At 43.9% G+C, this 27,515-nt stretch overlaps 1 protein-coding gene across 1 annotated transcript; it reads right to left on the reverse strand.

The window, feature by feature from the left end:
- Nucleotides 1–688: 688 nt before the first annotated feature.
- On the reverse strand, nucleotides 689–27,243 carry LOC126536824 (Na(+)/citrate cotransporter-like). Its single transcript, XM_055074182.2, has 10 exons — nucleotides 27,123–27,243; nucleotides 20,928–20,994; nucleotides 15,797–15,931; nucleotides 13,232–13,348; nucleotides 11,353–11,433; nucleotides 8,827–8,934; nucleotides 7,648–7,828; nucleotides 6,184–6,345; nucleotides 2,703–2,840; nucleotides 689–1,409 (listed from the first exon to the last, which is right to left on the reverse strand). Exons 1-10 carry the CDS (start codon nucleotides 27,238–27,240, stop codon nucleotides 1,263–1,265), a joined length of 1,254 nt encoding a protein of 417 aa, XP_054930157.2. The 5' UTR covers nucleotides 27,241–27,243; the 3' UTR covers nucleotides 689–1,262.
- Between the last annotated feature and the right edge of the window lie 272 nt (nucleotides 27,244–27,515).

Genomic DNA, 27,515 nt, shown 5'->3' on the forward strand with positions numbered 1-27,515 from the left:
AGGGATGCATCATTGACAAGGCAGTTACTCCACGCTTTCATATTCATGCATTCAGCATGTTAGACGAGTGAAGTATGCAACGCGTATACCATGCACGCAAGGCTTCGCAGAGCAGCGTGAAAAACTGTATGCAACATAAATAAAGTATTCCGCAATACTTTTGAGAGGCGCAGACAAGACCCTGTGCCGAAACTTTCCATCTTAGAGGGATGCATTATAGACAACGTTTAGGAGTGCACACTGTTGTCGCACGCTGAGGCTTTGCTGAACTCAAGACGTACATATTCTGCGTTCCATTATAGTCTACGTTGAACTAGCCGATGTAGACAAAACATATTGCGTGAGCCCGAAATAGCAGTATTTGTCCGTACAATTTGACAATGTGTACGCGTTATATGAAGCATGACTGAGAACTTTCGTCAGTGCAGTGTTTGGCCTCTAACTTGCCAGCTAAAGTTACGTGGCACTTCCCTGCCTTTCACAAAGCGCGCTGAGCACTGTGCTGCGGGGCTTAGTCAATCAGCAGGCTTGCACAGCTTCACCCATTACCCCCTTTGATTTGATTGATTGATTTACTGATTGCTTATTTGATATACTAATTAATTAATTTGTTAATAATTAATTTTTCATTTATTTATTTATTTATTCTCCTTTTTTCTAGTGCTTTGCACACGCACTGTCTCGGCATAGCGACAATACCATGACCTTACCCATAGATGACAATCGTTGATGGCGAGATATCAAGTTTTCTTGCTTAGCGACTTTTTGCGGCAAGTAAACGTGATAGCTGCTACAGACGACATGAAAACCAATGACAATCTTTACTAGTCATCTTTGCTAAACTTTCGCGTCGAATATTTTGGTGCGTATCAAGTGGTCATAATCAAGTTTTCAACTATACGGCTTCTCTCATCGCAAGTGGATATAGTTTGAGTTATCTGTCAAGCTTGCACAGCCTTAAGGGCAAGCGTGTTGGTTATAGTACAAGCCGAGGACCCTAAGCGAGCTCTGCATTAATTTCGTAATTTTTCGTTTTTACCGCGTGCGAGCGTCGCTGGGGTCCGATGCCACACGATTTCGTGAGATTAAGTGCGCTTCACGCTGCATGTTTAACCAATGAAAAAAAAAAAGAAGAAGAAAAAAGAAAGCGCAGCGATACGTCACGAAGTTCAAATCAGGAGGGACAATTAACGATATTGGTGGCGATACCACGTGAGACCACGCAAGTATAGTTGCGTGTGGTCGTTTAATGAGCGCGCCGCTCAACCGGACAGCGCCGGCTTCTCGGTCGCGTTGTGCGCCGCCCACGCCGGGTAATTCTGCACGCCGAATACGAGCGGCCCCAGCGTGTGGATGCAGACGAGCTCCACGCTGACGCACACCATGTTCATGAGGAAGCCCGGAGACGCCTACGAACACGCGCGAATGCAGACACGTACGCGTTAATTCGGAGCCGCCGAATACAGGCGCCGTCCTCCACCGCTTCAAGCACTTTACGTGCAGAATAATGCGGAGCCTTAAATATGAAGCTTGGTATGAACTAATTATTATTCAAATCTCTCTGACTAACCTTTCATAGTAGTTGGTATTGATCGAGTTTTCAGAACGCGACGTGTTGGACGGGCACTATTAATTAACGCTGTCAGCGTTCCCAAAATAGCGCTATGGGCGGGGACGAAAAGTAACCAAAACGACAGGATGGGCGCATCCTTAGCGCTGTTTCAAGAACACTGCCAAAATGACCCAACACGCCCAAATCAATGTATTATTGTTAATGAACGCTGGTTTGTATGCTCCTTGGGTGGAATCATGAGCTCGAATCATAGCCTGAGCCTTAGCTATGTATGTTCACTCAAAGTATGGTCAGTGGAGCGCATATGATTGCGCTGTAAAGGAAAGATGCCGAACGCCAGACCATCCGAACCGCTGCCTGTTATCCCTCACGTCCTTTTTCTCTTTTCCCTTGTTCCGTCTTACCGAGTTTGCGCTTGCACTTCATTACACTCGGCTACTATACGCGCTGTACAAGAGCTTCATGGCAGAAATCAGTTGGCAAAAAAGATAACGTACTTAAATAGAAATGGTATGGCTCATGGCAGGGTCGGTCCCATTTAGCGCACAATTATTGCCCAATGAAGTAAACAATGTGGGTGTATCACGACCACTGCCTTGACTGTCGCTTGCGTTCCTATTCAAAACAAGCGTGTTTCACAGGAGAATGAACAGTTCACGGACGTCTGTCAGGCCTCTATACAAGGGACGTCTGACAATTAGTTGCGCGCAGAGGAACAACTGTAACAACAACAATATTTCTTTTTTTGATCGCAGCTGATGTTGCGGTTGTGTTATCACAAATGTATTTAAGCTCTCTTAATACATAATTTTATTACTTCGTTAAGGCCCAGTACGAAAAGTCGGTAGGCTTCTCAGTAGCCATGTTTCCAGGCCCGCTCACAGACTCAACGCTTGGTGAAAACGCTCATCACGACTCCGCACTTGACGTCCAAGAATATAAAACATGAGCGGGCTGAGACAAAAGAAATATGGAGCCGAATATGCAAAGTGGTTTTTGCCATTGGATACTCGCCTTCGCCAAAATTAGGTCCAGCCCTGGGATTATCTGGAAATTTCTGTTATAAAATATTTCATAGGCCAGGAGGCTTTCTGTGAGTATGGTCCCCGTAAATCAAGCCTATACGCACCATGTCGGACACCTTGAAGTTCCCCATCTCGAAAACAATGGCGTTTGGCGGCGTTGCCGCCGGAAGCATGAATGAGAACGAGCAGGCGATGGTCACCGGTATGGCGAAGTACAGCGGGTGTACTTCGAGCGCCACGGCCTGGACACAGTCAAGAGGACACGGGTCGGTGAGGGCACACGTGTTGCATGATATCAGTGAATCAATCAATCAATCAATCAATCAATCAATCAATCAATCAATCAATCAATCAATCAATCAATCAATCAATCAATCAATCAATCAATCAATCAATCAATCAATCAATCAATCAATCAATCAATCACTTTTTATAGGGCCCAGGAACAACACTGAGGTCTGGGTGCTGGTTCCCAGAAAAACAACAAAAATGTAAAATGGTAAAACTACGACTAAATTTTATGAGATAAATAAATAGAATGAAATGACAAAATAAAGAACGAGATAAACAGTTGCATAATGAACAACAGTGCAGCAATAACAAAGAATTGAGAGACGGAGAACATGCACGGAAGGAGAAACAACTATCAGAAGTCAGGAGAGGAGCGCGGCAAGAAAGAAGCCACCCCCCCAGAAAGAAGACCACGCATTCTGAAAAAGATATCAAGATGGAGAAAAAAGACTCTTGGAAAAATTTTGCATTCTGTGCGGGGAGGCGAGTGTCTGCTGAAAGACGCAGGAACGTGGAGGGGTCTTTGCTCCCTCGGGGTCATCTGCTGAACCTGCAGTGATACAGAAGCTAGTAGAATCCGAAGATGCAATAATTTCGTAAGTCATTTTCTACAAAAAAAGAGGACGTCGGTACGACTACGTCTGCAGTTAAATGAAGGAAGTGTAGGGTGATTATTTCAGACTTGAAAAGTTGTTGGCGCATGACGTCAGAAAACTTTATGTTTATATATACTCACCAACTTGTTCTGCACACGCTCAATCTAAATGGTATGATTTGTCCGTGCCATTCCACACCGCTACGGTATGTTCGAGTAATGGGAGACAGAGGGATGTAAACAATTTGAGGAAGGCAATTGGGGCACGAAAATCTCCCGCCAATCTGCAGACGGAACCGAGTGAGCGCAGGCATCGAGTTGCTACGTGATTTGGGTGGACGGAGAAGCTTGACGTGCAATAAGAAAGCACACCGAGATCGCTTACTTCAACAACCCTCGTCGGCAGTACGTTATTAACAGAATCAGGGAAAAAACGTTATGAGGTGTTTTACGCGACGATGAGAAAATGCTGGTTTTGGATGAATTCAGAGCAAGCCCATTTAACGCAGCACTCAGGGAATGACGATACGTCGGACTGCAGAGCGCGAGATAACTCAGTCCTCTATATATCTTCCTAAATAATAATAATAATAATAATAATAATAATAATAATAATAATAATAATAATAATAATAATAATAATAATAATAATAATAATAATAATAATAATAATCTCAACAACGAGAACAACAACTACGCAGTTTCTCCTACCGCAAGGAGTGAAAGGTTTCGTATGCTGGCTTTATAAACCTATTTTTATTAGCCCCATCCCTCACAGCGTTCAGGTTATCACGTTCACAGTGATCTCGTTATAAGTGAGGCCTGCATTTTGCAGTAGACCGCAGAATATGTATTCTTAAACGACTGAATATGACGCACATGTGTGAGTGTTTTTTTCTCTAGTGAAATTCTTGTATAGGCATACATGATAGAAGATATACCGCGTGTCCCAGCTAACGTAAACATGCTGTTCAGCGAAAAAAAAAGTATTTAGAAAGTACGGTGTGAGATACAAGCAAGATCTGCAGTGTACGGTTATTGTAGACCTTAGCAACCGAATATCGCAGGCCTTAAAATTGTATCTTGCACCATGTTTATATTTTCTTAGTTTTTGCTGAACAGCTTGGCCAAAGCTTCCCGGGACCTGCACAGGTTCAAACGCTCATTGCTAAAACAGCAGTTGATAGTACATTAGCCTCTTTTCATGAATTCGTCTATTTGGCGCTAACTCAATTCAACTATAGCTATTTCTAGAATCTGTTAGGGCTCAAGCAAATTAGAAAACTTGTGACGGCCCACACGTCACACATGCAGACCAAGCACAGGCAGCCCATGACTGCGAAGTGAACGTCTAAAAGAAGCATTCACAAGCCGGCGTCGTAATCACTCGCTGACTGCACACAGAGGCCAGCGATAACTCAACATCCCACCCGACGAAACACGGCCTCTGCTTAAAATCCGCAATCCCGGCGAGATTCCTTTATATACTGTGTGTCTTATAGCTAACATTAAGCAAGCTGATAAAAAAAAACACGCTGCAAGGTGCGTTTTACAGGCCTGCCACCGATCTTATATTTGTATTTTACACTGCTTTCTTCTTAATCTAATTTTTTTTTCATTGTGCCGCTTGACTGACATTAGCCGGGACACGCTACATACTTGTCTGCTTTGTTGTGCTGGTACGTGATAGCTTTATTATGTCCTTTTAAACTGACATAACGCAAAAATTCCAGAAATTGGTACCGATCAGGCTAAACGGAGGCGCTAGCGGCACGAGCGCGCGTCGAGTGCCCCTCATATTTGTTATCGCAATTAAACGGCAATGGACCAGCTGAGCTCGTCGACGATACTTATTTTCTTTTTATAAGTACTGTTAAGCTTCACTTTGCCAAGAATTGGTTGAGATTTATTGCAATCAAATCCTTCAAAAATTGCTTTTCATAAGATATTCTGGCGTCATAAACTTGGCCATTGTGATGAGGATTCAGAGTAACAGTGTGAAACGTAGAGGGTCAAACACTTTAAAATAATTACGGTCAACTTTCTGCTTTTGCACTGAAGCTACGGCATTCTGCGTGGAGAACTGCATAATTAGCATACCGCCGCGAGGATTCGAACACACTCCCCGCTACGGCAGCGGCGACTTCTCACCTTTAATATCCCTGGCGATGCACAAGTCTTATTTCACATTCTACTTGCATTCGTCATCATGGGAGCAGCTTTCGAAATTCACGTTTGCCAAGTGTGGTATTTATTGAATAGTACATACGAGAGGGGCGTCAGCGACTACTGATAGCAGTGAATCCGGCAATGAGCCCTCGCACTGCTCGTCTTCAAGGTTCGGACGCTAAGCGGCGCGTAATTAATTTTAGGCTAGAGACGAAGTAAGCGTTACATGCGTTATGGTTGACGCGTCACACTCCACCTATTGTGCGAATTTGAGCATTAGAATAATTCAATTACTAGGCCTCGAGCAGCGATATTTATTTGCTTATGCCCATTATGGATTACGAAGTTCGAGCGACAGTTTTTTGTCGCCAGCCCCATGACATTTATCACTTCCGTTATTGTGCTGAAGTGCTAAATTTAAGATTGTCCCACGCAGGCAACTCTAGTTCTGTTCGGTTAGATGCGACTGTTATCCATACGACGGTTGGAACAACAAAAGTAAGAACGAAAAACCACGCGCACCACCGTACCATCTCAAACACGATGGGTAGCATGATGGCGCTGATGGCCGTGTTGCTGGTGAATTCGGTGAGCATGGAGGCGGAGAAGCAGAGGATGGACACCACCACGTAGCTCGGCATCACGTTCAGGCCGCGCAGCTTGCTCACCAGAATCGTGGACAGACCCGACACCTGTGGCATAGGACGGAAAACGAAACTATAGGAGAAATAATCTCAGCAGCGTGTACGAACGTAGGCGGGAAGGTGCGTTGGAAGATGCAGAAAAAAAAAATTCTGGGGGGCTTGAAGTCAGGCTGCACTACTTTTGTTTCTGCGAACGCCTACGTTTGCTTTTCCGCTCTTATCTTTATTTCCCCTTTACTCGCGCGATTTGGCAAGCCGGACGCCCACGTTGTCGGCGCTTTAACTTTTTCGCTTTCTGCATCTTTCTCCTTCATCCACTGTGCTGCCACCGTATATCTTCAGGGGTCCCATATTAAGGCGATTGAACGTGATCGCCTCACTAACCTACCCACTCTACATTGCCTTTACTACGACGGAAGTTATTATAACGATTTTTTGAATATTCAGTTAAAGACATAGCGGTAAATATCGTCACATTTTTTTCATAGTGTGCCTGGGTACTGCTAGTAACTGTGACCTATTGTGCGGAAATCTCCAATAGGCCATTCCCTACCTACTTCACATAAGCATTTACTGATTTCAAGGTGCCCATTGTAATTGCAAAACTGAAGCTATAGGAAGTGGAAAAGGCATCACTATTTATTGCGAATCCCAAAACTCCATAAAAAATAATAATTTAGAAGTGACCTACCAGAGAACGTCTTCCTCATGTACTCGAAACATTACATGAAGTATCTATCTATTTTGCAACCCCAATTTTGGAGATTAAGATCTAGATATTTACTTTGAATGAAGAAACAGCAAAATGGGCTTATCTTAAATCCCGCCAAGTACAACACGCGACCCAAGCTTATTGTTCAGCTTTCTGCAGTTTATTTATTAGTAACCATAACACACATTACGAAATGTTTACAGAGATCCTATTTAAAGATAAAAGAATGTCCTAGTTGGCTCACCATATGATGTAATGCGCCATGCCTTCTACAGTTAACGGAAGAAATAAATGCGACGGAAAAAGGGCTCACACGCCCACCTCATTTTTTTTCCTAAACTTTTCTCAGCGTTCGAGAACATTGCGCATTTATTCACGTCTACTGCACTGATTTAAAGTTAGAGAAACAAAAAGAGCATGTCTGTCGCTGCGGGCATTGACTTTAGGACTAAAATTTGGAAATCTGTGTGCCGATCTCTCGTCATATATACTACCTCCCGTGGCTGTATCACGCAAGTCTACAGTGAATAGTTTACAGCTTGAAGTGATGCGTAAGATACAGGGTTTCTCGGCATAGATAACCGAAGTACGCGTAGCTTTTACCGGCGGATCGACATCGCAAAGGCGGAAGCGCTTACCTTGGAAGCCTCGGCAAGAGTCATGCCACCGCATATAATGAGCACGACTCCCCAGTGAACTTTGGAATTGGCCTCCTCCCAGGTGAGGAGGCCTAGGCTCTTGGACCCGCGCAGTGGGTCCTTGGGCACCACGAACATCAAGATGGTAATGAGCACCGCCGGCACGCACGACGTGATGTCTCTGTGTCAGGAAAATAGGGCGTTTCATACAGTAGCGCTTTCTTGAAATTGTCGTCATGTAAGACAGCGTTTCAAGGAAAGCTAAAGTTGATATATTGTGAAATGATCATTGGCCTTACTCTGCAGTGATCACTTTCGGAAATGTCACCTTCAGTTCATACGGGTTGGCTAAATCAGCACTGACGGACATGTCAGAAAAAGCTGCTACACGGATCCATTGGCAGTCGGGCCAATTTTGCAACCGTGTTGTTATCTCTTAATCCAATTGGTTGACAGGAAGGGCAATAGAAATGCTGCACATTTAATAAAATGCCCGCTGTGCCAGTTACCACGCCTGTTATACAGAAACATGTTCTCCCGGCGAACAATAAAAATGACGGCAGTTACCACTTTGTTCTTGCTCAGCTTTCGCTGCCACGATTGCATTTTCGCAGCAAGATTGTCCAGTCTGTTCAATAAACACACGGCGCTGTTACTTAAGTGGTGTTGGGGGAAAAATGCAAAACTGGCCTTTGTGTATGCCTTTCACCGTAAGTTGGTTCAAGAACATGGAGGCTGTGACGTCACCTGGTCGCTTCCATCGTTTGTTGTACGGCAAAACATGGCTTTCGAGATCTGTTTCTAGTACTCTCTTGGGGGGAAGGTGCAATGTGGACATCACGAAGGGCGCGGTCAAAGGCGAATTCGCATTATTTTTTCTTTTGAAACCAGCCAAGCAATAGTGTCAAATGCTGTATTGAACGATCTTGAGAATAAGATACAATCTTGGTTAGAAACCAGAGCAAGCACGAAAAAGCGGCGAGCGCTATCTTTTTTTTTTGTTTTGTTTTGTTTTTTCGAGTGATGTGCAGGAAAGAACTCCGCTTTCAGTACGTCACGGGAAAGAGGATACAGGCGCATATCGCTGAAAAATGACCGAACGATAATAATGGCTAGTGAACAATCCCGGTCGCTATCGAGAGACCAGAGGGACGATTTCGTAAAAGCTGGACGACTCACTTGCCGTACGGGAACAGGCTTGCCCAACCGGGGACAATTCGGGGGTTTTGCGTGAGCCAGAGAAATATCAGGATGCAGGTGAGCAACAGCACTGCCGCCTCCTGGAACCTGTGGGTACAAATGTTCCGGAGCCAATGAACGCGGGAACATCACGCGTGCAACACTGGCCTATTTCGTGTACGGAGTGACTACCCATCCTGACATTCTAAAGATTTTCATTTTTCAAGGCATCGTTTTCTTGTAGTTATCGATGTCGTTGCCTATGACGCACGCCTGAAGCAGCATTAGTAAATTAGTTTTTCACGATGAAAAAAAATAAATAAAAGAAAGCAACTCATACAATGAAAGGAGGCCCTGATGTAGGCTACCAAAGACGCAAAATTGAAACACAGGGGGTGACACCACCTTGAAGTTTCTACAACCCAATCTTTTTATCGATAAAGCTGGGCTACTTTTCATTTTTGGCAAGTTTCGATAACCTTTACTGAATCACAGCTGCCGAAATAGAAGAAAACATTTGAATACATGTGTTCGCATTGACTTGCCGACGCGGGGTTTTGGCGCGGGAGGTCTAAAAACGTATGGAAGTTTAGTTTTCATTGTTTATTTGAGTAATCAACTTTATACCATGGGTTTTACAAAAATACAGTTTCGAAATAATTCTTTAAAACGAATTTAGTTTTTTGCTGTGCCTTTAATGCATGAACTGTAGCAGACGTGCACCAACCAACCATAATTCACCTCTGTAGTAACAGTACTTAAGCCATTTAGTTATGTTTGAAGTAACGCGCATCTGTAACAGCGCCACCGAGCTTTTACTATACATGGTATAACAATAATTACTTCGTACCATATGTAGGCACGAAACTATGGCTGCCAAATGTTGAAATAGATACCACCCAATACTTTAGGAGTGCTTTAGGAACCAGTTATTCATTGTCCTCAAACAAACATATTGTGTAATCATCCTTTTCATTATGACAACCGCTAGAAAATGCATTCATGAGCGTGCGGAATTTTCTACGCTCTAATTATCTAAGCAAAATGCAATGTAACGTTGTATTCATGCGCGAAACGTTATCTTAATTGTGCTAAAATGGTGCACTGTGTAGCCATTTATTGTTAACACAAATATACTTGCTTACTGTCTGGTTTGTTTTAACTGCCTGTTAAAAAAGAAGAGGGGGGGGGGGGGGGCAATCGACGAAGCTGCCGAGTTGCGCCAACGAGGTACAGACTCCACCAAGCCTTGCTAGCATTTTGCCCGTGCCCACCGGTCTATACGTCATGCTGTAATGTCTTATTTGATTTGATAATAGAGTGGCACCTTATACAGCCATTTGTACCACACAATAGGGCTATACACTCTCAATACAACTTACCTGTATTGATATCACTATGGCCAGCAGCGCTTGTTTAACTTGCACAAGAATAACTTCACGCGACCATTTTTACATTTCGCTTGCTGTTGGTGGACGAACATCACGCGCCTGATACATGAGCTGACATTTCTGCTCACGGCACCACAAGTTGAGTCACAGTATTATAAATGCGTTTACGCCTTATGCTCAAAGCCGAGAACAGGAAGTGTGGCTGCATAGGACGATTGGGAACTATGCACTTGTCACCGAAGTTGTATACAACGCGTCACTAGCACTTAGAGCGAAACTCAAGGGCGACGCTGGATTATATTTATTGCACGAAGTAGTTAAAAAAAACCGCACTTGCTTGGCGAAGAAAAATATCGCTTGGTAGCGGAAAAGACGCACAGGAAGTTTCCCTCGCCGATATTCACATCCAGACCGTAGTGCCTGTACAGTCGAGCGCTTATCCAACGAACGGCTCTACAACGAAATGACCTGTATAATGAAGGAACGATTATTTCCCGGTTCTAATGTGAGCGGCGGGGTGCGCGAACTTTACAACAAAGTGACCTGTATAAGGAATAATTTCAGGGGCCCCAAGCACTAAGTTGAGGCCGTTCGACTGTATACGACAGTATGGCGTCAAAAAGTTGCGAAGCATTTTCGTTTACTTGGCCCGCTTTTGTGTAGATGGAAAGTTTAAAAACTCCCTGGGTAAGCCATGGAGTTTTGCAGCCTTCAGAATGTAATGCCCTATTGGCTGATCTAGTCATAAGCAAGCCATCTCAATATACACGACTTCTCGAGGAATCAAACAGCGCAGGAATTTCAAGAGGTGGTCGCGACGAATCTTTCGTTTTGTAATAATCTTTCTTTATTTTCCTGCCTTACTGGCTCACCAGAACTCCACTCACGATAATTGTGCGCCATTTTTTGGCATCCCATGTAACAGCAATGTACAAATCCTCCTAGATCTCGCATTCGTGTTCGTACCACTTTAACGCAGTGCGCATTTGTCGATCAAACGCGACAAGTTGGTGTAGGGCGTATAGAAAGGTCCTGATTCATGGAGTGAATGTACTATTGTCTGACATGTTGACCTTATGTACATGCGCGAGGAACCCTGCACTGAACGCTGGGATAGAATTATCGCTCAGCTCACTTGAGCGGTCCAAGGTTGTTGTAGTGGCGCTCAAGCTCCTGCTTGATCTTCTCGCGACTTTCTCGTTCCGTGCCCTTGGGTCTAAGAGAGAGTAAGTTTGAGGAGAAAAACACAATTATAACATTTACTTTTTTGCATAAAGACAGCGAAATTAAAATAGCTGAATACGGCAATCGTTTTTCCAGCTTTGTGGATTTTGTTCGCTAGACAAAAACAAGCAGAACCCCAGAACTCTAACGATTTGCGCAGACTGTTTGCCATTGTGTCTGACCTAACCTAATATAACCCGGCCTAACCTAATCCAACATAACCTAATCTGATATAAGCTAGCCTCAACAACCTAACCTAAATGGCGTGTGCGGCGATTCTATCAGGCTGAGAGGCCTGTGCAAAAGTTGTAACGTACGTTCTTGTAGGCAATACGACCATTCTGCGCCAAAAATTGCGAGATATCGTAGTAGCTCTCCATAATTTAGTTTCGATTATTCCTTTGCGTCCTCCCAAATTGATTGTACCTATAAATTTTCTTATAGTTGTTGCATGGTTTCGTTTTTATTATTTCGGCATTCGCGACCATAGCATTACGTGATAACAAAAATAGATCTGCTGATTAAAAATTAAATTTTGGAGTTTAACGTTCCTGAACTGCGCTATGCGTTATCAAGGACACCAGAGTTGAAGAATCTTGATTTTTTTTTTTCAACGCGCATGCACTTAGATCTAAATACGCAAGCCATGAGCGACTCCGAGCAATCTATGTGCTGGCCTAAGTTTAAGGCAGCCGTGTAACTTTCGTAGAGCGATACAGCAATATTTTTGCAATCTTCAACTGTAAGAAGTATCGTGCACTACAGGTAACGTTTAGAACTTGATGTTGTTGAACAAATTGACCTAAGACGTCACAGCTCACGCTCCTGCTTCGAGCATGTGCACGTCGTAATGTCGTTATTGATGTCGTAAAGGTGATGACGTCATCACTGACGTCTATCACAGGGAGGTCCGGTCAAGTCGTAGTTACGACATAGCATTATTATTTTGCATATCTAGAACAATTATAGATTGTTTATGCAAATTCACCAATCAGTAAGGTACCCACTCCGAAAAAGAGAATATGTGCTTATCGCTACTGTGTTCTTCCTGAAATTTCGCAGCAACATCGTAGTTTATCGCCCAGATCGCTCAACATAACACTTGAAATTGTTAACTGCCTGGCTTGTCAAGAAAAAATGCTATTTGCCTTCCTCTGCTACCCTCACAGTGAGTGATTATGTAAACATGGGGAATCTATTTTCAGTCCTCTGTAGTATTCGGCAAAGCATGGCCTTCATGACACATATTCATTTAATCACGGAGAAGGGAGGGGGGGATGTCGACGACAGAAGGCTTGAACAAAGGCAATTTTAGGCTTTTTGTCCAGAAACTGTGCAGCTAACAGTGTAAAGTGTTATATTAAACAATGCCAGTCATAAAATGCGATACATCTGCAAAATTTCAGCAAGAACGGACTATCAGTAAGCACGAGATCTTCTTGTGTGTGATTTTAAGGGACAAACACATGTTTCTGTAAAAAGAAAATGCCACAGTAGCTAAATAAAACACGTTTCCTGGCTAGCTTGTGTATGTTTAAGAAGCTAAATATACTATTTCATAAACTAGTTAAATAAGAACATGGACAAGGGAACAGGCACTCTGCGTGGTTTTACATGTCGGCTCTTTCGTTCGTGTTCTTTTGTTGCGCGTAGATATTGATAAAAAAATGAAAAAAAAGAAGAAAAAGGAACTTAGCGACTTCGTTGACATTGTCGAAACACAGTCTGAGTTTACGCATTTAACTGAGTTCCTAGTTTTCACGGATGGGAACTCGACAGAGCTTGCTCACGTGAGTTTGGCCACGATCCACTGTGTGTAGACCCACGCCAGGAAAGTGCAGGCAAGCATTGGTGGCACGTTGTATAGCATCCACGCCAGGAAGGTGAGGTCGTCTTGCTTGAAGTGCCTGCGTGGGTGAGAGCATCACTGAGTTAAACGCAATGGCTAGTTCCAATTAATGTCGCCGCAGGGAAAAAAATGCTAATGTAGCTACCATATATATCGACCAGAAGAATCCACCAGGCGATGCGATTACATCAGTTAAGGGTATTTATTGCGGTGGGCTTGGATTAGTCGGTGAATGAAATACACGCCTATTTTAATGCTACCCCTGGGACGGATTGCCTTGGCTCAGCGGGTTGACGCAGTGAAATTGTGTACGATGCTACGCTACTGCGTACTGTACTAGGATCCTGAAATTCAAACTGACAGTAATTCTAATCAAAAGGATGTGTTGTAGCTAAGCAAATACTCCTTGCGCAGGTGCTTTACAAGCATTCGAGGACCTAATTTCTCCAAACAAGTAGCCAGAATATACACAAATATTTGAAGCTTGAAGACAATCGTTTTGGAAGACATCTTCATGTTATTTGACAGAGTTAGCGTTCAGTTTGTAATATAAACATATACCATAATCACAATGTTCAAATAGGATGGTAATAAGTATTTAGAAAATATGCATCTGCTGACTAATTGTTCATAAAAATTGTGCGCCAAATCGTATAAATCACTTCTACAAGTAGCATGTGCGTAGCTGGCACAACGTTCTCTAAAAACGGCTGATAGTTTAACTTTGAAAACCCTGTATACGCTATAATACAATCGGTGCCATGCAAATAAGGACACGCAACGAAACAAATCACGACGTGATACCCTGATAATGGGCACCAGTAAGTACTCGAATCATACTTGGTGCTTGATTTTGACGTTTAAAGATAAAAAAAAACTCCTGTGGCATATAGCACAAATATTTTTATTGAGGTGAATTATTAGAAGAAAACTAGAAAGGCATAATTGACTAATTAAGAGCATTTCACTAATCACATTTTAACGAATTACTTTAGCACACATTGCAAAGCACGAATTGAAGCGATTGATTTCACAGGGCACATCTACTTGAACAAATATTGATAGTAGTACCAGGTTTTTGATTAGCACAGTTAAATGTGCGGCGAAAATGCAGTTATTCGTCCTACTCGTTTCACAAAACGCCATTTTGTGCATTGAAGCTTCATAGTTACAACAACAACTAAACAACAACAGAATTAAGGAGTGCACGGCACTCGTTCATTCTCAATTCGACACCCTCGCCGATAACACACCTTCGCTTGCTGCCGCACCTACGCGCCTTACACCCTCTCCCCTTTAGAAGAACCCCACCTACACATACTGTGCTGAGGAAAGCATATGCCGCCTTGAAGAAGACAAGTCCACTTGTCGAAACGTTGGCCCCTGCTTTCACCTTGTTGTCCGGTTTGCTTGAATTCCCCCCCCCCCCCCCCCACACCATCGCCTTCCCCCTATTTTCCCTACAACAATAATGCATACTGCGGCAAGCTTTGGGAACGCATATCTCAGAACTGGCGTCATCCATGGAATTTATTCCCAGCGAATATGACTTTGGAAGTCATCGGATACAATTCGTAAATTGCAATATGGGCCATACTGCAATTAATTTAAAAGTTAATTAGGTAGGCCTGGGTAATTAGTCAAGTATTCCTTTTCATTTCTAGTGCTAGAAAATTCAAGAGGCATTTACTCGACCCTTCGGGGATGAATACGAAATTATTGCGACCACGTCAGCAAACGCGTGGCGACGTCCGGTGGCGCCACTGGCGAAGTCACGTGACTCGATCTGCCTCGTCAGTAGAAGCGCCGTGACGTGACCAACGGTGTTCGTCACAAGGTGCTGACAACGCATGGTAATGGGTTCGAGTGCCTTAACGCTACCTTAATTAACTGTGCTTTCATTAATCGTACCTTATTAGCACCAAAGGTTGTTTGTTCAATTCCTACCAATGGCCATGGGTTCGACTCCCACCAAAGGTCGAGGGTTCGACGACTTTTTGGACCATACGTGGTCCCTCCAACGAAGACGAGTACGCCAGATTTTCCGCCTCATGAGCCTTATAATGGTTTCGCATTAATAATGTCCACCTCAGAGAGTAATCCATGTGATGCAGTAGAATTGTGCTACATGTCACGGGTAATTCTTCAAAATTATTTGAACGATCAAAAAAAAAAAAGAAAAACAACGCAAGCCGCTGTGTCTCCGACGTTCTCCAAAAGCGCTAAAGCCGAACGCGATGCAGACAACTAACACCCTTTGAAGAGGACGACGCGAAACCACGTTAGCTCTGTTCAATGCCCTCCTCCTCAATGGTGCTGCGCACTGCATTGGCTTCGCGTTTCACTCAGGAAAGACAGCTCGCAGTTAGCGGTGACCGACGCCAATACCAACGGGTGCTATCTACGAAGTGCAGTATAGTTTCCATGTCAAAACGCTGGCTTTATGCTGAAACCTCTATTGTTCCCATGATGTTAGTCCGTGGCTGCTTAGTGTTTTGTTACTCACTTAGCGTACATCGCCTGCAAGATCAGATTGGGTGGCGTGCCGATCACCGATCCTGTGCCGCCGATGTTGGCGGCGTAGGCGACCGACAGCAGCATCACCTTGCGCATCTGGGTTATATGCAGCTCGTTGTCATGTCTGCAAGGGAGAGAGTTCACTGCAGTCGTACGCAGAGACAGGCAGCATGGCTTCAAAAAAAAAAAAAAAAAAAGTGGGGGTGGGTGGGTTGGAAAGGGGGGGGGCGGAGACGCAGAGATGGACGGGGGCGGTGCTTCGTTAAAAAACAAAAGTACTTATGCTGCTCGCAACGCGAACAAACAGGGTACATTATCCCCTATTCTGCATGTTCTTATCTCTACTCACCACGATGGAGAGGCGCTCACTGGCATGAAACAGTCTTTTTTTTTTTTTTTTTTTGGTGAAGCACTTCCGTAAAACCTTTCTTTTCACATCTATCAAATTGAAGCTAGACACAATAACCGCAAGTGCTAGAAATGTTGAGGGGATGTTGGGAATGCAAAGAGTAATGAGTTGGTGAAGAAAAAAGTGAGTCCGGGATATTGGAAAGCGTTCTGGATATTCGTGCTGTTCCTTGCACCTCGAAGTTTTGTGAGGAATGCAACAGCCAGTTGTTTTAGCACTACAAAAAAAAGCTTTATAGGCATAAAAATGACAAACATTGAGCTAATGAGTGCCTTTATTGATGTGTGCCGGTGGACGAACTAGTTTGCCATTTCTGAACTATAACATAAAGTATGAGATATAAGTTTGTAGATACGTGCGTACTTTGACAGAAAAACAATAGCAAAAGTGTACATCATAAAACTTGAACACTTTTAGAACTAGCAAGGGACATCTTCGAGCAGTGAATAAAAATATTGAAATTCTTGCTTTTTTGAAATGGCTAGACATTTCTCCTTGAAAAGATCTGCACGCGTATGCTGAAGCGCCGCTACGCGTATAATCAAGCACTGAAATCAAATTTGTAAGTTATAAGTGCTAAAGTAACACTGAATCTATTTACACTGGTAAAACACTCTTTCAGAACTCACTTTCCCTAATTTTATCATTATAGGGTAATTATTATAATGGAAAATGGAGGTCTAATTTCCGTTATGCCTTTCTAATATAGATATTTTTCTATTTGAGCTGCTATGCCTCTATAACACTTTCAAACACTTGTCAATTTGACCTATTGTCTCTTTTATAATGTAATGCTGATTTTTACCCACAAATAACTTACTTGAGATAAAATTTGTTACAGCGCAATTACATGCAACCACAAGTATGAAGGACGGAACACAAGCGCTTGTGTTCCGTCCTTCATACTTGTGGTTGCATGTGATTGCGCTGTAACAATTTTTATGTCAAGTATGCACCAACTCGCCCAGAAAGAAGTTTTAATAAATAACTTACTACGCCCCAAAACAACGTTCTTAGACATACTTCAGTTTCGCAGCTCCCTATGCAAGCCCACTGGCCGACCTGGCTGCGGTGGCCTGTAGAGCTTATCTCTCGGTAAATGTAGTCTAGATACGCACTCTGAGTTTTGTGACAGACATGTCGCGCTTAAGTAACAGCGACTTTACTGTGTCGGTGTATCTGTGTCAATGTGTCGTGCAGTCGCGTATCTTCACGCATGGTGCTGCCTCTACTATGATTGGTGCGACGCGTCGTTTGCCCCACCCTACCTGTATACCGCTTTCTCGTTAGTGAATGTGGTTTAGCAGCCCACTGAAATGTTAATGCCAAGGTTAACGCTAAAAACGAAATTTCTCTGTGCCGACCTCGGAATGCACGTGTGGCTGGCGCATCGAGGCTGTAGCTGTACGGGGCAAATGAACGGCCGGGCGTGACGACACGGTTTTCTGACCAACTCTTCCCAGTCAGTAGCGCCACACTAACCTGCTCTGTGCTTTCTTCTAGCAGCGTATTCATACCACGTGTAATAAAGACCAGCGCCTGTATATAATCTGCAGCGGTATTAAGAACGAATCGCGCGCATCTCCAGATTGCAAGGTGCACCAAATGCTACTCCTCTGCTGGTAAGCGAACCGCCTCTCATTATTTTGATGCACAACGATTCTTTGGCGAGTACCTCTTGCAAATTCTGTGTCGCGAAAAGTGTAATGCCTTGTATCGACAGAAAAATGCGTCATTTGCGAAGTCAAGACGTACATTAATTCGTTAAAGTGTGAATGTCGATAATTGGCTTCTGTACAAGCTATAAAGAATAAACAAACGAAACTCCTATCTGCAAACGGAATGTGCTTGGTGCCAATTTCTCCGCCCGCCATCTGTTCCTTGTCTAACAAACCTAATTTGTGCATGCCCTTTTACATTTCCCTCGCGCATCTAAAATATGTATGTTCACTCTGATCGGCGGAAGTGGCAAGAACCGGCTCGACAACTGAGCATTCATAGGTCAAAGGATTATTTCATTTTCTACGAACGAAATTGGCAACTAACGTTGTGAAGTCTTTTATTTACTGAAACAATTTTTTTCAATGTAATCTTGCATTTTTTTTAGTGGCGCGTCACGTCCACGTGCCCTGTAACCAGTCGTTTTATATAACTTTGTTTCTTTTCTTTTTTGTCAAGTGAATACGCATGATCACACAAAACTACTAGTCATGTCAACCATTACAAATCTTCCCATCCAAATGCAGGCACTCGCGGATGGTTTCTCCAGCCTGACTGGGGTGTTGCAGAATAAATCGCCGGAAGCAGGATTCACTAAAGTGTGATGAATTAATCTTTAATTCTGTACGCCTTCATTAACGGTGAATATGCCAAGATTGTTTTGAACGACCTCATATCTCTGCGAATAAAGAGGCTTGTGGGGGTACAGAATCACGTGCATTTAAGCCACAGGCATTTTTCTTCATCGTATTACCCATACTTATGTTTCTGTAGTCGCTTAAGGGTTGTGCTCGGAGGCTTTGCTCAAACAAAGTTGCCTCGACAGCAAGAGATAACGTTCATAACCTTTCGCAAGTACTGCACTACACTGTTTGTGGCACACATATGATCTCGTATGTCGCAGTTTTACTTTGGCTTGATGTTATGCACATCCGGTCGTGCTTAATTGTCAAGCCGCGTGTTTCCCTGAGGACGATTTGAGTTGTGCCTTTGAGGGTAGCTTAGCCGCTCAAAATAGCATATTGTGGATTTTTTTGCAGCTTTTCATGCAGCAAATTAGGTGCGATACTCTTCACGGACAACACTTTCCATAACTGAAACGATTCCATCTACGAGCTGCTTCATGCAAAACGATTCACATATCGCTTCCTGCGTGGCATCGCTTTCAATAAATTCACCCTTTCAGAGTACAGAAGGCAAAATCACGGTCGACAGGTTGTTGATCCCAGTCAGGCGCGCATATTTCGAAGGCAAGCACAACAATACTCCAAGTACATTTGGTTTGAAACCTGCATGAAGTGCATCCCTGCAAGGTCCCGTTGAAGTGCCTGTCAACTCTCGAGCTGCTTCTGTTGGTGAACTTCGCTTTTGCATCACATTTCTTGGCTTCGAGATGCGTACGTGAAGACTTGGAATAACTGAGTCGTGGAATTGCGCCGTGAACGAGCGTCCATGTTTCCAGTGAGGAATCAATATATATTTGTTCTCAAGAGTTAAAATATTGATCGTCGTCCTCAACATGACGCTTCGCACACGTCGGGATTATCTGTGGGGCATTCTTTCTTTCGGTGCAGCATGTGTTTCCATATATAGAACTCTCTGCTATCGTCACGGTGCGAAAAAAAGTGACTACCAGCATCACGTTGCATCTGGCCACTCTAGCAGCCGTGGTAAAAGCAGAACTGCACAGGAAGCTTCTTCCTGTGATGAGACGTAGAAACGCGTCTGCGCGAAACTTTTCACCGGGTGAAACCACCGCACATCACGTGACACCAAAATCATGACCGCGGTAGCGACGGACAAAGCAGCACCAACGAAATGAAAACAGAAATAAAAACAGAAGCGAAACCAGAAGTGGTAGAAGTGACGAAAGACACAATCGCAGCGCCACTAGTTCTCGTGGCCACCATTTCGGTCAATGTGAGCTGTGAAACTAAAGTATGTCTAAGAAGATTGCCCTTAAAGTCACCGCCGAAATCCATGACGTCATGGCAACTGGTGCGAAAACTTCAAAGCCAAGTCGCCAAAGATGTTTTGTTTTTGTAACTTTTCTGGGCTTATACCAAGCTTGTTATGGCAAGAAGAAAGGCTTTTGCGGTATTGTAGAAAGCCATTTTTGCGGACACAGCTTAAATTATTCTCTGTAGTACACTTTGAGCTTAAGAGCCTAAAGTATAAGCGGGCGCGCGTGCATGTGCGGCCGGGGCCAACGCTACACCTGTGACCAGGCATTTCCACGAAGTCTGCGCAAGAGTGTTTAACGCTTAGAGGCTGTAAGAACTTCTGGCTCAGCTAATAATTTCCGGCTCAGCTAACAGAACTTCCGGCTCAGCTAAAAGAAGCGCGGACGTGAGCTCAGACCTATATTTAAGGAACTTAACCGTTTCAGTGTTCAAGGGGTTGTTCGACGGTTTTCAATCATTGAAAGACTGTTTTCGGTGAATGTGGACAATAGCTAAAATAAGTATGCATTCTATGCAATGTTAGGCAGAGTAGATGAAGATCGTTGCGTGTGTTCTTGAAATTCCCGCGCAGGGAGTTACGATTAACGCGCGAGCTCACGCCTAGTGCATGATTCTTGCATTTGTGGTATTTTTTGAGCTCACTATATATAGGCGTATTAGACTCGTCGTCCATGCTTTTTCCGGTGGCGGCGAAGAAATGTAAACGGGGCAAAGCGCCAACTGTGACGTCTTATATATAATATACCATGCTGGCCGAACCATACGACGCATTGCGGTGATCCGTTGGTTTCTATACGCAATGTACGGTGTTGGTTGTCCCATATATACGCCACAATGCGGCGCGCTACAAATCTCCAACGTCTAGAACAGATGGTGCTTCAAAAAATCCGCGAAGTGTGATGAACGATCTAAGTGCGCTAACGTACGGGCAGAAGTGAGAGTCATTAGATACACATAATGAGGTTGTCGCAAACAGGCCCACTGTAGTGATACAGAACGATACTGCAAGAAATGGGTGGGGAACTTACCGAAGCGCCTCTTCAACGACCTGGCCAGCAGGGCGATCTGGGGACTTCATGGGACTGACAAGCGTCACTGGAGCGGTCACATGGAGGGAGAGGTGGATGTGAGAGGGTGTCGGGGTCCGTAACTATAGCACATTACCACGCTGGAGCGTTTAGGGTAAAGCGAAGGGGTAAAGCGAAGTTTAGGGGTAAAGCGAAGGAGCGTTTAGGGGTGAAGCCTACCCGGTGTCCCACGTAACTCGAGCCAATCATTAAACATATTCAAACGCCACTTAGCTGGACAGAACCCAGGCAGCGGTGTTTGCCGTGGCTTGGAGATACTGAAATTATATATTTTTTGCATTCCGCCTAATCACATAATTAGTTTTAGTTAGTTGGATGCATTAATTGGTCCTAGATAACTAGTTTTCTATTGTTGAAAACATGCTACGTAAAAGTGTTTGTCCAAGCACGAGAGAAACCCACGCATACACACAAAGTGCCTCGAGCGGACAGTCGAGCGGCAAAGTTATTCCATTCTGCCTTTATTCCAATCTCCTGACGTCAAACTTCCGTAACCGCTGACCAGAACAGTACGCAATGAAGTACTTGTAATCAATGATATCGTTCAGAAATATTGAAATTTAACGATTATATTGTTTAATCGGTAAAGGTCCCAGCAGTTTAATTACTTTTTTCCAGCGCCCCAAAACATGCAACCCGTTACTTTATTGACGAGAGAAGCTGTGACGAGCGAGGCAATTTTGAGAAGTAGAATTTCGCGAAAAACGCCGCACAACACCTGACATCGTGCCAGGCAGCAGCCTCGCGAATGCGCATGTTCAGAGAGGCCGACCGGGGCTCAGGGTTCGTTTTCAAATCCTAACGCTCCATCCAGACATTGACCGACGAACTAATCCGGTGATGGTATGCCTCAATAGGGAAGGCCACTATAGGGAGATAATGGTAGGAAATCACACATGGGCCAGTTTCTCATCTTTTTATTGGCCAGACAGAAACCGTCTTCTCCAATTCTCAACAAAAATAGAGTGCTGCGCTTCACTGAGAACTCAGATGTTGAGTAACCACAATCGTGTGCGCTAGATCCGTATACGTTACAATACATCGTTTTTCTTCTGTGAATGGTTTTTCTTTCGATTAATAGCATCCTGCACATAGGGAAGGAAATTATTCAATTATCGTTTGTGCTTTGTACTAAAATTAGGTAAGAATGCTGAATTGAGTGATCTGTTGTGTGTACATGGTTTATCACTACTTTGTTGTTGAGTTGCAAATTACAACTATTATTCCTAAACCGTATTTATTGTTGTTAATTCTAAATTGCAAAGGCTGATATCCCTGTATGTTATACCTTTTTATATTATTATAGTTCGGTGTTCTATTTTCGATTTCCAGCCTTGTTTCTTACTACTGATGTAACCACTCCTGTTTGGGCCCGAATAGGGCCTGCAGTATTTGTAAATAAGTAAATAAATAAATAAATACACCCTACCTCCCAGCGCGAAATCGAGACAACTGGTTAACCTGCCTGTCTTTCCCTCCCTTTTTTATTCCTCGAACAAGTTTTCAATGTCGGTGCTGATGCCTTGATGTCTTCGGAACAAAAAAAGAAGAAAGAGAGAAAAGAGAAAAAAAAAAATGAACAATGACCAACGAATTTTTTTTATTAAATTGAGAGCACAGATAAGCTCTATTAAGGGCTACAGAGGACGCACTGAAATTATCTGATCAGCTTGTTCCAGTTACTGTGTCTGTGTAATGATGATAAAAGTTCATAGGAAGGTAAGGTAGAAGTAATCTATTACTATGCAGTAATTCCTCAATTACTTTCCTAGGGCAGTAATAGGTAACTTTAATTAATTACATTTTTGGACGAAGTAATTGTCATTGTAATGGGTTACTTTTTTTCTTCAACGTGTACAAGTCTGCCACCGACGCAAGTACACTATAAAAATCCGCGGTTAATTTCACGCTAAACTGTAGGTTTAAGCAGGACACACATGTAAATAAGGCGTGGATGACGTTTCAAGCACCACGTGACCGAAAATAAGCGTGACGTTCCGTCATGTAAGCGTGAGGGCAAGACTGCCTGCCATGGTTCAGTCTGCGAGCGTGAGCGAGCCGCGTGCGCGTGTGAAACACAAAACACACGCTTAACGTCCCGCGGAGCGCTCGCGCGGGAACAGTTCATCACGCTTATAAAAATACAAATACGGAATCCTTGATATATGACGTGATCTGCGCGGACCCTGGGCGAGGGAGAACAACGCTCTGCGTCTTTTCACTGCCATGCGGGGAAGGCGAAACTTTTCTTGGGGAGGCTGTAGGAGACCGTCGTGTTTTGATAACTGCGATCGGCCATTTTTGGTGTGGATGTTCCGGGGGACTGCCACGATCGACGTTCGTTCGTTGCAACACAGAGCTTCCGGTCTAATTGTGAAAGTTGGTGTGTGTCGTCATGATAACTTCTACAGACATTCATGGCGTAAAACGGGGTGGTGTATGCATACATTGTGCACTGTGCCGAGTTTACGAGAGAGAATCCATCGCTGCCTAACGGGTCCAGAGCAGCATTTCCATGTCTATAATGGATGCGTTGCGGTGCCTCACCTGCTATTCATGGACGATTGAAATATACAGATAAGTATATTAGTTATGGTTCGCTTTTATTAAATAGCGGCTAACTGTGAATTCGTCATGATTTCCTGTACGTGGTTGCATGATGTGTGGTGCAAAATTTGACGTAATGGTACATTTATTGGAAAGCGAGAATCTTTTATGAGAGCAGTAACGTTGATCGAAATAGAGGGCAGTCAGCCTCGTGCTTTTTTAACAAGTTTTAACACCGGGCTGTTGAACTCCTCTAAATTGTTCAGTTTATTGTGCTGAAGTACCATTTCTGTTGTTATTTTATGTTTGCCAGCTCACCGTTCTCTGTTCCCACTGCCATTTTTCCTCGGGCAACAGTGGCGAGCTGGGAGTTGCTACACGGCATTTTGCGCCCTGCTTAATCCTTCTAACGAATGAAAACTCTGTTAGTGGCGCATAAATGTGGTATGGCGTGTATGCCTTGCAGTTGCTGCGCATCCCGCTAATAGTATACCTTTGCCTATAAAGTGAAAATTCATAATTTTGTGAGCTCTTTGTCAACTGACAGTAACCAGCATATCCTGAGCACTGCATGCGAGATTGTAACCACACGTGCTACTCCATTTGCAACCTCAATTCCACTCTGAATTAGGGTATCTATCTAGTCTATCTATCTATCTATTTTGGGCTTTAGAGAGAGGAAGCTTTGTAAAGCCCCTTCTTAGTGGACTACTTTCAGTGTCACCGGCCGATGCGTCTTGCGCACTCTCTCCGCAGCATACTCAGCCTCTACTTCGCTGGCATGCTGCCACTGTCATAGCGTCTTGGTCCATCACATTCTGCGCCGGCGAAGAAGTTAAAGAAGAGGAATGCGAAGAGCTTGGTGAGCAAAGCTCGCTTCAGTGAAGAGATACAAGCGCCCAATCCGACAGGGCCAGTGCTTTTTCGTTGCTTCCAACGCATGCAGAGAAGGGGCGAGGGAGGACGGGGCATGCTCCCCACTCCACCCCCCTATTCCCCCTCGGGAACCCGCTCTGAGCGTGGAGATTGGTCACGCCATAATAAGCGTGCGAACAGGGGTCCTCGACAGCGTGAAGAGGGGTTGCTGATCATTCCTAGCAGGCGTGATCGGTAAGCGTGGAGAATAATCACGCTTAGGTTAAGCGTGTAAAAAAAACTGCCAAAGCACCCTTAGATAAGCGTGGATTTTTCTTAGAATGCACGGGCGGTGGCACCCAAGGTTTTTCTAGAGCCCAATCAAGCGCTCTCCTCCTTTATAGGAAGCGATTTCGCTTGGCTTCAAAGCAATTAGCATTGCCTACTCAGACATATTTCCTCCTACTAATTGGCACACGAAAGGCGAGAAGCGTACAGAAGAGGAGAAAGTTTCGATGGCGCCGAGCTAGACCGGTGAAAGTAGATAACCGGGTGAGGAGAGTTGTGCCGGGCGTCTCCGCCTTTCCGCTTCTCCTTCCTAAGCTTGCGGTGGCTCGTCCACAATTGGCGTGTAATAGGGTGTCAAAAATGCTACTAAAACGTGTCCTCGGCGAAGAAGAGTTAGTAAAGCAATGTCGTACACGTGCCGAAAGGGCTCGGCAACGTTATACTGCCAGGCAAGATTTTTACTATACGCAAAGAAATCAATTCACATCGTTAACTACGACGGAAACACCTCCCATCACCCAACTGCCGATGGAGTGCTGATGAACTACTCCTGGGAACACTAAGCTCGAAGCAGTGCTGGTAATATTTTTTGGCAATGTCAGCAGATCTCGACTCAAAACATTCTTTTTTTAGCGATTAGCTGGTAAGTGCTGACGATGACGGTGGACGGACGCTGATGATTAGTTGCTCGTAGGCTTGTCGTTTTTTTTACGTCTGAATTGTTCCTACACATTCTTTTCTTTTTTTTACGCTATAATTTTCGTTTACCTAGTGTGGTAGCGTTTCAATAATCGGAATTGAAAAATAGCCGCCTATTTTCTAGAATGGTATTAGATCTCAAGATTGTGCTTTGTGTAGATAAGGAACTTTCATAATACCGAGATCCCTCACATATAAGACTCTTAAGTAGAGACAAATGGAGGAGTATATATCCCTCTTTGAAATAAATGGGAGGCAAGGCATTGCACGTCGCTAAAGTCTCTTGGGAGTATATTTCCAGAAAGATTACTATCAGTAAATATCCATAAGAGTGCACAAACGCAATGGTGTCACTAAGGCGACAAAATATGTGCTAAATCTACCGACTTTCTTGGGAAGTTACCATCATCGTGTGGGCGTAACCTACCGAACAAGCGCTTAGACAAATAAAATACTCGGAGGCTGATGAAGCTGAAACACGTTTGAAGCATCAATTCAACTAAAGAAACGAAAGACGAAGATTTACAATTTGACAACGAGTCTCCGGAGTTATGACGCTATGGCTGCCAAAGCTCCTAGGTGTGAGCGAAACTGCAATTTTAGAATAGTACGTGTGTGTTCGTGTGTTACGGATATTGTATAGATGTTGATTAGCTGAAGTTTCGAAGTTGGGATTCATTATTGCCTGACCCCTTCAATGCGAGTTAATTTGCAATCTTAACTTACGTCTGACTTCCCCTCACAACGCACACAAAGCTGAACGGATACCTGCCGTTACCATGATACACACACAGGTCCCATTTGACTGCGTTCTCTTTGGGACCATCTGCTTATAGGCGGCTACGCGCCGGTATGTAAAGGCACACCCTGACCGAGAGTTCCATATCAGAGAGCGTCAAAATCACGCCCTTTTGGGGTTCTGAGTCAATCATAAAAGACCGGTGCAGTCCTTTGAGCGATCAGAACTGACGTGACGGTGAATTTCACAATAATACGGAAATTAACATCGCGGGTCGCTATCTGTTGCACTTCCGTTGTGCATTTCCCCAGGCCTCTCAGACTATATGTGCTATCTTCAAACGTATCGATAGCTGTTTTATCAACTCCCATGTAAAACAGCGGCACATGATAGTTACTTGCTCTGAGCTGCAAATCCAATGCGGCTGTTCTCACTAGTGATCGAACCTCGAACCGAATACAGGGTAGACAACGCAATAGCCTTCCAATGAGCGAACACATTAATCACCCATCCTTCATGAATCACCTACCAGTTAATCCCCCTTTTGCCATTAAATTTATTGATGTACGCGGACGGAAATGATAAAGCCCAAATCATTCTCAGACTCCGCAAATAAAGTACTCTCAAATACGCAATTCCACGTCGTCGTCACAACCAGCGGTTTAGAAGAAGACACGTGCGTACGATGTTGTGCTGAATGACTGCGTTCCTTCATTTTAACGCTATGCATAACCTGCTTGTAAGTTTAATGCGCAGTTCACCCTTACCTCTGCCGAATTATTGGCGAGAGTAGTGCATTTGCGTCAGGTAAACTTGAACGAGTTGATCATGCGTCCTGATAAATACGCATGTCTGTACTCATTAGCTTGCAGTATTAGGAAAACATGCGCACAGCCAAGTCGCTTGTATTTATTCATTACGGGTCTCCTAACCTTAATATTAGTTTTTATTTTGTCTAATGCTGAAGGAGACGGAAGTCAAGAATTGTGTAATGAAAAGGCAGTCACCTTCGGCCTCCTTGGTGATAACTTGTATCTGATCCAACACAGCCATGACGATGGGGACCATGATCGATGCAGACGCAGTATTGGGAATCCACATCGACATAAACATGGTGACCAGCATAAAACCCAGTAGGAGCCTGGAAGATAATGAAGAACACAGGTTTATTTACAGGGAAGGGGAAAAACGAGAGCCTGGAGGAGGCATGCAATATTGTCACGTGGTAGTGACGGTAAATAACACAGTATCAATACTGTGAAAGACGAAACTAACCTTTACTGGGCGAACTTGCGCCCACAATAACAGGCTGCACTCAAAGCACAACGATAGCGGCGAACACAGTCGGTGATCGTAGAAATCTGATCTGCGGGTCAAGCGTGTCGGCTTTTATACATTAG

This window comes from Dermacentor andersoni, chromosome 4, assembly GCF_023375885.2.
Source record: "Dermacentor andersoni chromosome 4, qqDerAnde1_hic_scaffold, whole genome shotgun sequence".
Classification (NCBI taxonomy): Eukaryota; Metazoa; Arthropoda; class Arachnida; order Ixodida; family Ixodidae; genus Dermacentor; species Dermacentor andersoni.

Bases quoted from the DNA above. Each gene is read 5' to 3' on its own strand.
- LOC126536824 (XM_055074182.2), bottom strand. From the start codon at position 27,240: ATGCTGGTCACCATGTTTATGTCGATGTGGATTCCCAATACTGCGTCT. The intron at 20,995-27,122 runs GTGACTGCCTTT...TGACCGCTCCAG, and splicing joins TATCACCAAGGAGGCCGAAG to TGACGCTTGTCAGTCCCATG. The intron at 7,829-8,826 runs GTGAGTCGTCCA...TTCCTGACACAG, and splicing joins AGCCTGTTCCCGTACGGCAA to AGACATCACGTCGTGCGTGC.